Source organism: Lampetra planeri, chromosome 6, assembly GCF_965212315.1.
Source record: "Lampetra planeri chromosome 6, kcLamPlan1.2.h2, whole genome shotgun sequence".
Lineage (NCBI taxonomy): Eukaryota > Metazoa > Chordata > Hyperoartia > Petromyzontiformes > Petromyzontidae > Lampetra > Lampetra planeri.
Window position 1 is genome coordinate 4,301,500 of NC_136112.1, and position 13,094 is coordinate 4,314,593.

Sequence of the window (13,094 nt, forward strand, 5' to 3'; positions counted from 1 at the left end):
TGGAGTTTGCATGTTCTCCCCGTGGTCGCATGGATTTTTCTCCGGGTCCTCCAGTTTTTTCCCTCCACATTTAGAATCAATGTGCATTTAGAGGGTCCTGTTGCCATGTGTAATCCCAATGGAGTCATTTGGAGGTATTTTTTTTTTACCATTCAGATGCTTTGACCAACATCGGTTACGTTGAACTTTATATGTTGTTTTAGCCGGGAGGAAACCGGAGAGCCGGATATTTCCAGTACAGTGTTGGCCACTTAAGCAAGAAAAAGCAAGTTGGCGCAAGTAAAAAATTCGTGAAAAATGCAAAAAAGCGGCAATGCAAAAAGCACAACAAGAAAACTGAAATAAAAAAACTCGTGTAACCATCGTTAACAAGCAGTATAGCCAACATTATCGTACACGAGCTGTAGAGCCCTACAAGTAATACGCACAGACTTTCAGTGCATCAATCTTAATTTGGGAGCTTTCGTGACTGCAGGAATTATTCTTTGGTTCTTTTCGGTTAAGTCACGTCTAAAAATAAAATAATAAATCAAAATAAAACAACACATTACGACGTTTCGATTGCAACACAAGCAATCATCATCAGGCATAACAAAAATAGCAACAAAAATCTAACTAGAAAACTATAGACCGACATACAAGCAGACAGACATCACAACGACACACATAGAGAGGAGTATACAGGCACACGAAAATTAAATAACCTAGTAAAATATTGAAATGTGATGTAATACAACACAGAGAGTCGGTTAACACACAATTAACGAGTACGTTGGCGTGCACCCATTGATCTCCCCGCCCTCTCCCTCCCCCCGTCCCCTCCTCCTCCTCTCTATATTTAAGGGACCGTCACAGAAACGACCATCTCTTTGTGCCGATTTGTGTCCTCTCTCTGTGTGCCGTTGTGATGTCTGTCTGCTTGTATGTCTGTCTATAGTTTTCTAGTTAGATTTTTGTTGCTCACACAGCCGATTTGTGTCCTCTCTCTGTGTGCCGTTGTGATGTCTGTCTGCTTGTATGTCTGTCTATAGTTTTCTAGTTAGATATTTGTTGCTCACACTTAAAATTCTAACTTAGCAAATTTTGAAACACGTAGTCAACCAGGCCATGCGTTAATTGTGTGTTAACCGACTCTCTGTGTTGTATTACATGACATTTCAATATTTTACTAGGTTATTTAATTTTCGTGTGCCTGTATACTCCTCTCTATGTTTGCCGTTGTGATGTCTGTCTGCTTGTATGTCGGTCTATAGTTTTCTAGTTAGATTTTTGTTGCTATTTCTTTTATGCCTGATGATGATTGCTTGTGTTGCAATCGAAACGTCGTAATGTGTTGTTTTATTTTGATTTATTATTTTATTTTTAGACGTGACTTAACCGAAAAGAACCAAAAAATAATTTCAGTGCATCGTTCACGCATGCCTTTTCGCGTTTTACACGAAAAGGTTTTTTTACACGAAAAAGACATTTTCGAGTTTTACACCAAAAAAGACATTTCAGATCGGTTCCCTTGGTGGCAGGGGCTATCGTGGCGCCACACACAAACCAAACTGCCAGAATCAAATCTCCAACTCTGCGCACGCGCCATCCAAAGCACCGAAAGTGTAAATTTGTGACATCGCGTGAACCGTTGACATTTTTCAGCGGCCGATAACGAAAAGCCCTACCACGGCCGCCATACACAAGTTGAAGTTGCTCTGTCGATTCCCCCTATCTTTACCAAACCACCGGCTCGGCCTGCCCCCCACTACCCCATCAACAACTGCAGCTCTCTTTCCCCTGCCTCCCTATAAATACTTTAACGTAGAACAAAAACTGTACACAAAACTTCCGCGGAACCATTAAGTTGAAGGTTTGCCGCAGAGCTAATGCAGACCACATGGCTTTTTTTAGATGAGCACCCGTGATACCGCACGTGCTAAGCAAGGGAATGGTTACACCTCGGGGGAAACGGATACTTAATGAATATTCCAACTGTGAGCCAGCAACGTGCGCGGTTACCATACCCCCCATTGGCCTTCCACGGTTTAATTTTTCAGTCACGAATGTGAGCGCATTTTGAAATTAAACACAATGCGACGCATCCTACAGTATTTCGGTTTGTTTGTCACTCAACGTCTGCGAATGGAGATCTGTTCGTGCGTGGATTTAACTCAACATGTTTACATGTTTTCACGGAAGTTTCTAACCACTTTAAAAAAGCATGCAATATAAGGGCCAATCTTTTTCACTTAAGGGGTTCTTGCCTATGATATACGTTCGTACTTTATTTCCAGTGGTGTATGCATGTTGAACTTATTTCGCACCGTACGTAGCCAACCGCACTAATCCGAGGCGTGCTTATAACCAAGGTGGTGGACTGTTTCAGATATCGCTCGCCTCTGACGTTAGCTGTGGTCAGGAATTTAAGTAATGCTGCCGAATTTCAAGCGTAGTACACTAACCACTGCTCGGCCGCACACCCCACCCCAATATGCCCACAACATTATTTTGGGTTAGCCAAACCCTATCGCGTAGCGTGTCTGACCTTTACACGTGGCATTGTTCACAACCACCATAAATCTTTTTGGGAGTCCATCCCGCAGCACAAATACAAAAGTGGCACCCGTGCACCAGCAGGTGTGGCCGCCACGCTCCCGCGGGTAGGTACGTGAAGAGCATCTGACGCAGGCTGCGACGGTGAGTAAGCCTCGTCCGTCGCATTTCACAATCTAAATCCCTCCCCTTCATGTGCCATAGGCCAATTCTTGGCCTGCAGAGCTTCAGCTTGAAGGGATATGGAAGCAAGGTTGGCTTTCTGCACATCAGCATTTTTGATCGTATCATTGGCACTCTTTGTTCCTTTGTTAGGTGTGCAATGCACATCCCCGTGTTTTGTCTTGTCATCCACCTGCTGGATGAGGGTCTCCCCCCACACCTAAGTTGTCTTGTGGTTGTTGTTGTTGTTTGACTTGCATCCCACTGGGATTTTTGCACACAGCGTTGGTGTACGGTGTTTTTTCTGCAATATTTTGCTGTCTTTTCTTGGATTTTCTGTTTGCACTTAGTCACATATTCACTTTAAGATGTTTTCTTGTTCATGTTTTTGTTTTTTGTTTGTTGCGGTTGCACCCGATTCAAGAGCCGAATGGCTCACAGGGCTATACCTAATAAATGAACTTGAACCTTACAAGCTGTCAGGGACAGTTTAACCACACTTCACCACGCCAGTGGGTCGGGAGGTTTCTGAAGGTAAAGTTGGTGCAGAAGGGATGTAGTGCATTGCTCTCCATTGCCCGCAAGGCCCACTACAGCTGTCTTTTGCACATAGTGGTCACTCATCCAATCACTGCCCAGGGACTCAACGTTGCTTAACTGACAAGATCGGTTGAGATCAAGGTGCATTTTGGGTAACTTGGTCATAGGCTGGTGAAGTGGAATGATCAGATATGCCAGGGGTGGACCGATACGTTGATGAATTAATTTACATTTTACAGCTCTGCCAATCCATCCAATTGTGCAATAATTTATGCCTTTCGAATTATATGTTGTATGCAATTGGTTCACATCACCCATTGCAGCAACAACAAGGCCATTGCATTCACCACAATATTAAAATTTAAATAATTCTTCCTTAATATTTATCCTGAATCTCAATGATTAATTTGACTAACATAGGGATTAATCTCAAGATTCTGCTGCTACAGACCTTAAAAGAACGCTACACAGATATATCAAAATATTTAAAATTGTAAATGAGAAAGCATACATTTGTGGCTAAAGAAGAGACCTTTCAGTTGTTTCATTTACGCTCATAACACATACCGGTTAGAAGTATGAACACTAACAACGCAAATGTAGTAATAGCTGGAAAAAGTGCACAAGGAAGCATGGAGAGGTGTAGCCTTAGAATTACACCGAGAGACAGAAGGAACACACGGATCTGAGAACATACGAAAATTAGAGACATCTTATCGAGATGCTTAAGTGGGATTGGGCAGGATACATCACTTGTTACCGAGCTGCGGCGTGTACAAAATTACTTGGCGGTACTGCAAGATCTGGCACAGAGGTCGTGGGTTCGATCCTGACTCTGACACCTGTATATTTGGAGTTTGCATGTTCTCCCCGTGGCCATGCCGATGATTTTTCTCCGGCTTCTCATGTTTTTCCCTCCACATTTAGAACTGTGCGCTTAGAGTATTTGGCTGCTGTAAATGTACACATGATGATGATAAGCCACTTCGTTGAGCGATCATTTGTGGCCAGCTCGCTTCTGATAAACGAGCTATATAGCTAAGTGGGCCTTACCTTGTAAAATAAAAAAAAATGTTGCGTGGTTTATAGGTTATTCTAAATCTAATCTTGATGTCAGCATTACATCCCGTGTTTGAGGTTGGCTGACAGAGAGATTTAACAGTTAGAGTTTGTTTGACCGGCTATTTTAACTTGTAAATTCCTTTAAGTTACTGTTGGGATGTACTTTCCCAACACTCCTCGCTACAGATACATGCTCATATTCCACTTTAGAATTCCCTCCCATCATCATCATGAGCACTCTTTTCCCAATGCAAGATATGCGTGAACTGTGTTCTTTATTACAACTTTGATCGTGGTATTTGTTGTGGTCCGCTTGACGTTTTGGATCTTTAGGCCCGTGCTCAGCAACCGTGTAAAACAAAAACACACTTGACCATCCAGTTTAATGATATGATCTATTGAGGAATTAAGTCACCTCCGCATACAGATTTTTTACGTAAAAAAGTAAACTACACAATAGACAATGATGTCTCTTACTCCACTGGTATGACGTTGGTAGGAGTGCAGGGGGGGGAAATAGCACTGCCTCGCAACAGAAAAATATACAATAGGCTGATGTGTCAGGAAATAGGCCCCACTCTAGAGAAGAGAAGAGCGGACATTGACGTGTGTTAAGGGGCCCGCACAATGTCAATTTTAAAATTGTCATTTGGTAAACGTTGCCAGTTTGCTCAGGGCATGACAGTGTATAAAGTGTGATCTCCCAAAGAAATTGGGTCAATCTCTCCACCCGATTTCAAGGCCTGGAAAAGCGTCCAGTGACCAGCGTTTGATTTTCCTTTACGTTTTGGGGCAGAACGAATGGTAAATGGAGAGAGTTTGGTTTTGTTTATGCCGTTGGTGCAGTGTAGTATATACTCGGGCACAAAAAAAATGTAAATAAAGGAGGGCGTTTAGTTAATAAATAAATGGTGTTTATATTGTTTGGGTTTTTTCGGTAAAGTCACATAGATTGGCTGATGACGATCGCTTGCGTTGCGATCGAAACGTCGTAGTTTTTTTGTTCTTTTTGTTATTTTCTTTTAACCTATCTACGTGACATTACCGAATGACCCAAATAATATAAATTCCTACAGTTACGAAGGCTTTAAGTCATATTTCAAATGGTGTTTTGGCAGCGAAAGAATTTCGAATAAAGATTGAGATGTCGCTCACAGGGTAACCACACCCGGCAGCCATGCCCCCCCCCCGCTCATTCTGTCCCATTTCACAATGCATACAACACGAAGAATGGTGAAATCTGTTTTATCCATCGATGCGGCCGACTTAAATTAAATAGTGACTAAAACACGATAGTATTATCTACTGGACATCTGTAAAAATAATAATTTCATAGCTCGCAGGGATGTATATGTATGTATGTATGTTGAACTTATTTCGCATCATACGTAGCCAACCTTGCTAACACGGAGGTGCGGGGGGGGGAAGGACAAGTCTAAAAAAATATTCTGAGTATTCGGCCTACGTGAACAGATTACGTCTGCAAAAGCAAATGCTTTATTTCTATTACAGATATGAAGATTATTTCCAAGCGGCTAAAACTAGCATTCACGTCACATGTTGTACATTACGTGTGCAGTATATGGTGTGTCTGGTTCATCCCTGTAGCGTGACTGTGTTTAAAGGAGGGCATATCCAACTCAGCTGGAGGGTGTTTGGGGGGGTGGTGACATAGTCAACGTTTTGAAAACATTAACAAATGTTAAATGCGAAACAAAATGAGTAACAACGTGATCTGCTTTTATCCACCAATGTATTCTGACGCAGCGCTCACTGCATATGTAAATGTTGGACCAACATTTTTTGACTAGACCGATAATTAAAAAGGGGGAGGGAGGGGGGGGGCTAAAGTCTTCAGCAGGGAAGGTTCAACCCCCTTAAGTCCCCCACCCCCTCCCAACCAACGCTGTGGGCCTGGTCTGATATCACGTAAACTTTTAATTTCCCTAACGTACAAAAAGTGATCATTCTGTTTGTTATTCTAGATAATTTTTAAGAGTACATCGTATCTTTAAATGTGATGGCATGGAAGCGTCGATCCCTTCCCGCTGATATGTTCGTGATAAATTATACTTCTTGTAAGCCCTTTTGTCAATTCCCAGTTGGATGAAGGACCTCCCCATGTTGTTTTTGTTGGTCAGAGGAATTGCTTGGCCATACTTCGCCACGCTGGTCAGAATGCAGTTGTGGAGATGCGAGGCCCAGGACCGGTTCAGATATCACTCGTCAGCTGAAGCTGGGGGTTTGGACTCAAGAGTGTAATGCGCTAAACACTGCGCGCGCCACAACGATGGAAAAGGATACACGTAAATATTCGCCAACGTTAACTTTCAAGTGAACTGCCAACGCTGGTCCAATGATTAACACCACGTGCGAACGTTGGCCTAATGTTGGCACGTTTTCTGGGTGTTAGTTTCTAGCACGCTTAATACACCACCCCTACGGGAACATGAGGTAATTAAAAAATGTCCATTTTTATAAAGCAAGACTCAGAGAGGGCAATATATTGAAGTAGAAGTCGCACACTTTGAGGAGCATAGCCTTATTCGAGATTAAAAAGAAATACATTGTGAATGATTGTAAAAATGAGCTTTGTTTAAAATGACCGATATATATGTGCGCGTTTATTGTTCAGGTGGTTATCATCAGCAAAAGATCTTTGTGGTTTGCCAACACTAAAATCTGGCATAACTTTACCCCAGCCTTCAAATGGTGACGATGTCAAAAGTGCTTGTGTCAGCATTTTTGTAATGTTTAAATAGTAACACTCAGAGATGGTCTGGATATGCTTTTGAAGGTCTTTTTTCTTACAATCTATATGCATAAATACATTTAAGAGCATTATTCTAACGCTCATAAATACATATGCAGAGTATACAGTATATTTTATTCAACATGATTTTTTCTTGATTGAGAAAAATTGCATTTTTCTTTAAACCCATTTCAATTCAAAATTGTATAATAACGTTTAGATCTTTGTCAATCCACTGCTCACTGACGGCCTCGACTACATGCTCTGTTGGTCATAGGCGTTGCTTGACCATACTTGACCACACTTATCAGTGTGGACCAATCCGTATATCACTTGCCACCCCATCGTGGCAGAGAATTTAATTCAGGTTGGCTGGGTTCATAGCAAAATGTGTGAACCACTGTGCCACCAATCCCACCCCAAATAAAAGAAACAACATTTAAGAAACGATACAATGTACTTTGTATCGTGACCAAAATGTTACACGTCTTAAAAGCGTCACATTGTTGGTCTTGATTCACAGATCTGCCAGTGAGGCAGTTCAGAACTATGGATATGATTCTTAAATCCCTCCACTTGCTACCCCACCCATCTTTGTCTATCCAGAAGTATGCATGGGTCCACAGTAGGGTGTGTCACGCACGAGTGCTGGGACGACATGCGAGTACTCCCACTTGTTGCAAGAGGTTTCACCAACTTGGAAGACTCGGTCAAAAGAGCAATCTAAACGGCCTCCCTAGAGCTGCCATTCGTGGGAGGCTGCTATAGACCAGTGGTTCTTAACCTGAGGTGCACTCACCCCCTGGGGGTACGAGATGCCCTTTCTCGGGGGTGTGAGACATGGCCAGATGTTTTTAGAAGGTAAATCATCAGAACATAAATTAAGCACAGGCATGTAAGTACAACTGACTTAACATGATACATATTTTTTACGACTGAGAACCAAGGCTGCAGTAAGGTTAAGGACCACTACTATCGAGTATTTGGCTGCTATGGGTATTCCACACATGATAAGCCACTTCGTTGAGCTATTATATGGGGCCAGGTCGCTTCTGAAAAAATCAACCCGTAAAAACAAAGTTTTTCACTATAAATCCTTTATATGCGTGGCGGCTAGAGTCCTCTCGTCCTCTGGCTTGAGATGGCTGCCACCTATGGGTCAGATGATTGCCTGCCACCATTAAGCAATTGGTAATTAAATATAAAAAAAAAATTCCTAAAAAGTGTAAAATTTAGGGAAAAAATTTTCACGAAAATAAATTGTCACGCACAACGAGTCTGTGTGAAAAATGTCAGCTCGATTGGATCACAAGAATGGGTTAAAAAACGACCGAAAGATTTGCACGGTCGTAAGCGCGCAAGCAAGTGAACTTAATATAAAGGATTTAAAAAGAGCCACATAGCTAAGTGGTCCTTAACCTGGTCAAAAAAGTGTTACAGTTTATCGTTTAGGAGGCCCATTCGCCTGCAGTGGTCGTCAGTGAGCAATCGGCGGGCTGCACCTTTGCCTTGTGCCTCTCTGCGAGTGTTAAGAGGTGGGCCCCACACCTGAAAACGACGTGGGTTGTGCAACCAAAACCGCAGAGCGGATTTCTCGACAGCAAAGCCCGTCACCGGCGTGAGCGGCTGGGCAAGTGCGAATGCTCGCAAGCCGGTTTGCAGAGAGGTCCACGTTCGCGAACGATTCGGTTGCATGTAACCCGAGGTTGGCAACTGATCGCTCAGGTGGGGAAACAGGCTCTGTAGATTCACGAGGAAACGTTCTACTTTTATTTCCGTTTCAGGTGTCTGACCCGATTTGTTCAGGAAATAACGCTTGGACTCATATTCTTAGGTTTTTTCGGTAAAGTCACGTAGGTAAAACATTAAAAGTAATAAAAGTTAAATAAAATAAAAATCACGACGTTTCGGAGGCAACACAAGCCTCCGTCTTCAGGTGGAACCGTCACAGCCACGACAACTTTATCAAGTACGTCGTGATTTTTATTTTATTTTACTTTCATTAATTTTAATGTTTTACCTACGTGACTTGACCGAAAAAACCTAAGAATATGAATCCTTGCAGTCACGAAAGCTTCAAATCTAGAATTAACGCTTGGACTGTTCAGGCACCTCGGGAGTAAATCCCACGACATATAAACAAATATCAACAACGTTCCAGCCGTTTGTCGATTCGCTGCTGGATATGGCACACATTGGTTTGTGCCTTGCGTCGTGAACTCAATGACCCGAGTATGACTCCAGGCCACGGCTAACGTCAGTGGGCGAGTGATGTCACAACCGATCCTGGGTCTCTCTCTCTCTACACTAACCCACACTGCGTGGCACGAGCAGTGTGGGTTCGCACAACCACCATGGAGCGCATGGCATTCATCCAGCAGCGGATTGGCAACGGGATTACTTTTTTAGAATAACGCACAAAGAATAACTGGCAAACGCACTGGCGTACTCGTTTGCAAGATATTCAAGCGGCGGGGGAATTTATACGATTAAGTATTTCTAAGAAATGTCACACATGCAAATTAAGGTGTTTAAAGTTAGGCAAGATAAGGGTGGAGACGCTGGCATAGTGATCGGCAGCAGCAGCAGCATCACACTCCACCGACTTCATTCGTGAGCCGCAGATTACATCAGCTGTGTGTGGACAATATCTTGAACGAGTTTTCACCAGCCTACACTGACCAGCGTGGTGAAGTACTGTACACCGTGATACAAAAAAAAACCCATGACCGACACGGCAAAGGGTTCGCCGATAACAAGCATTGTTAACTTTTGAATGCTTTTGCACGAAAGTAATGCACAAACTTTAAGCCGAGTAAAATCTACCCAACCTACGGGCTGTAATTGTTGGGGCCTCCAAATGGGGGAAAAAAGACATGGTTTTTCGATTGTTATATTTCTCAGTATAGACTGGGCTATACGTGGGCCAGACGTAATCTCTCTCTAGCCCTTGTAGAACACCATTCAGGGACTGTCCATCAACTCAGCCATCGCCATGAGTCGTCTACATCAGAGGTCGCGGCAACCAAAACAACAAGAAGAGAGTTGAACACGTCATAGTCTTTTGCGGCCAATAGTATACATAATAGAGGCTTTTGTGGGCAAGACCGAAACAGGAGAAGGATATCTTCTCCACAGCTCTGGCTGGCGCCTGATGATGCCGGTTGTAATTACCGGCGAAACGTCGCGCTCGAATGGTAAATGTGGTGGGTTTACTCTCCGACACAACCGGTGTGCTGTACTAGTAACGAATTGGCACGTTTTGTTTACGTGACATTCCTTACTAATTGGCAGTGGCGGGTTTAACGACGCATTTATATTTACGTGATCCAACCCAAAAACCTCTGTTATGGATAACAATAAAAGGCATTTTTGGTTGGAATTCGGTGAAAAAAAAAATACCCCTCAATATTTCAAATGCGTGTGAATTAGAGACGGCCCTTAATAATAACGTCAAGAAATAGTCGATTACAGAGCCACCTACGGCTCTGGAGCAGCAGGTCGCCGACCCAGGATCTACATTTGAAGACATGACGTAACGAGCAACAGTAACAACTCTGCTCTTAAGGCCAGTTACACGTAGCGATTCGTGTTTAGACACCCCACGAAAATAATTGGGGGACATTATATGAGGACGTGGAACTTCAAAGCCTCTACCCGTCTCCCACCAATCCCAAAAGACGTATTAAATACAGGGTGCTTAAAAAAAATGTTAACGCTTTCGAGAATTTCCAACAACGCCACAGGAAATGTGCCGCCTTCGGGCTCTGGAGACCACCTGAAGAAGATTCCAGGCATGTGTTGACTTTTTGAAGCGATCAACATACATTTGATTATCACGTTACAGTGTATTATCCGTTCTTTTCCCATTAAAAACGATAGTCCCGTATAAGTGTGTACACATTTTTTTACATTGCCTTTCGCGCCACCCATCGTTCATTCACCTGTTGGAAAAACCAGTGGGGTGGCTAACTTTATTGACAACCAAACAGGCACGTGCGGTGCGCATTTTGGTGCGTGTCCATTTTTAAGGGAGCTCGACTCATCATCCTCTAGAACGCGGAACACTGCATAGGCTGGGTTAGGGCTGAACGATGAATCGATTTCAAATCGAAATCGCGATTTGAAGCAATGCGATTAGAAAATCGAAAAGGCTGCGATTTTTTTGCGTCCTATTACTTTTTTATTGGAATTGTTTAATTTGTATTATTATTATAACTTTATTTATTTAACATAACGATTGTTCTATGTTTGATTGTTCCGTTTCAGTTAAAACATTTTAATAAATACACGTTGGAAGCAATTCCTATTGTTCAAGTTCTCGTCCCTGCATCAGAATATATTAGAGCAGTTCATATTTTGATGGTATCATGTGGTAATGCTCCAGCACATGTTTTAAATCTATTACACATTGAAAATTGAACTGAAGCTTGACTTTAAAAAATGCAATCGCAAATAAAATCGCATTCGCAATATCTGCCAGAAAGATCGCAAGTTAGATATTTCCCCCCAAAATCGTTCAGCCCTCGGTTGTGTGCACGGTGCGTGTCGCGTGGAATACTTTTTATTAAGAGAAGAAGACGATGCTGGCCAGCACATGTGGAGCAAGTTGCTCGCTGCTCCACGAACTGCGAGAAGCAACCTTGAGAGAAGCATCTTCGCGGTGGGGGTCATGCCCTGCGCGAGACACACACAGCGAGCAAAGGGGGGAACGACCAACGATCACCGTGGCGCCGAGTGATTTACAGCGCTGAGCCGGTTGGTGGGAATTCCACGTTCCTATGGCCGGGAGGAGGGGTGGGGCGGTGGGGGTCATGCCCTACGCGAGACACACACAGCGAGCAAAGGGGGAACGACCAACGATCACCGTGGCGCCGAGTGATTTACAGCACTGAGCCGGTTGGTGGGAATTCCACGTTCCTATGGCCGGGAGGAGGGGGTGTGCGAGACTCCCCGTAGGACAAGCAAACACTGTTGAGTTCCCCACGTTAATTTGTACGTAACTAGATATATTTTAAAGCATATTATCGCTCGAACCCCGGTAAGAGGGATGATGATGAGGATGCGCCGAGGCGGATCCCAGCGATGATTTGAACTCGCAACCTTCCCGATTGTGAGTCCGCTTTACACCCCCCCCCCACCGCTTCCCACGCCGTTGAGCCACCTGGCCAACCCATTCATTGTTACGGAGCCACTCGATAGGCACAAACACAGCGAAGAAAACGGTCCAAAACGCTCTGAAACATCGAGAACGCTCGAAACAAAGAAGGCGAGAAATTGACCGCACGCACACACACACACAAGAGCGAGAGAGAGAGAAAAAGTTAACAAATGCGGGGGGACAACCAAACTGCAACGGAAACAAAGCGACAACAAAAAAAATCACAACCTGTGCAACGAACGCGACTTGAGGTCGGGCAGCCCCGGAGCCGATAGTGTCTTGCAAAGGGGGGGGGGGGAGGAGTGGGGTGTGGGAAGCTTGGAGATGATGGAGCTGTGCGGTTTGTACGAAGCTGTGTGAGGCCGGGCGAGGAGGAGAATGTGGCTGCGCGAGAGCGAGGAGGAGTGGAGCCGAGCCCGGTGGCTGTACCGGGGTGTGGGGGAGTTGGGACTTAAGTGTGGGGAGGGGGGGGATAAACCCAGGGCGGTTCGCTGCGTGGTGGGGAGGGAGGGTGGGTGGTGGGATGGCGACGAGGTTTCTAGTTGACTGCGTCACCCATTCCATCACCAACATCGCCTCTGTCTGGCTCAGCAACAAGGGGGGCTGTCGCTTTGTTTTGTCGGCGCAGAATTCCATCTTGGGACCTCTCCGCCCTCTCATCCCTCCCTCCTCGAATCCCTCCCCCGGCTCATCCCTCCACCCATCACGATCTCCACCCCCTACCACCACCACCTCCTCCTCCCACCCGCGACAACACAACTCCAGCAGGAAAAAAAAGACAACGCTGTTCACCCGTGAGCCGTGTTCTTCAACAAAAGATGGAAACGGCGAAGATGCGTGGAATTTTGATCGCGAGAGAGAGAGCAAACACGCCGGATCAAG

The 13,094-nt window shown here is 44.3% G+C and overlaps 1 protein-coding gene across 1 annotated transcript in view; it reads right to left on the bottom strand.

The window, feature by feature from the left end:
* The window catches only part of LOC144719427 (uncharacterized), a 43,601-nt gene extending 30,955 nt beyond the window's left edge, over positions 1–12,646 (bottom strand). The window contains exons 1-2 of the mRNA XM_078595327.1: positions 12,441–12,646; positions 11,613–11,728 (exon numbers count right to left, since the gene is read on the bottom strand). Coding sequence (XP_078451453.1) covers positions 11,613–11,725 — 113 coding nt within the window. The 5' untranslated portion in view covers positions 11,726–11,728; positions 12,441–12,646. The remainder of the gene's footprint in view (positions 1–11,612; positions 11,729–12,440) is intronic.
* Between the last annotated feature and the right edge of the window lie 448 nt (positions 12,647–13,094).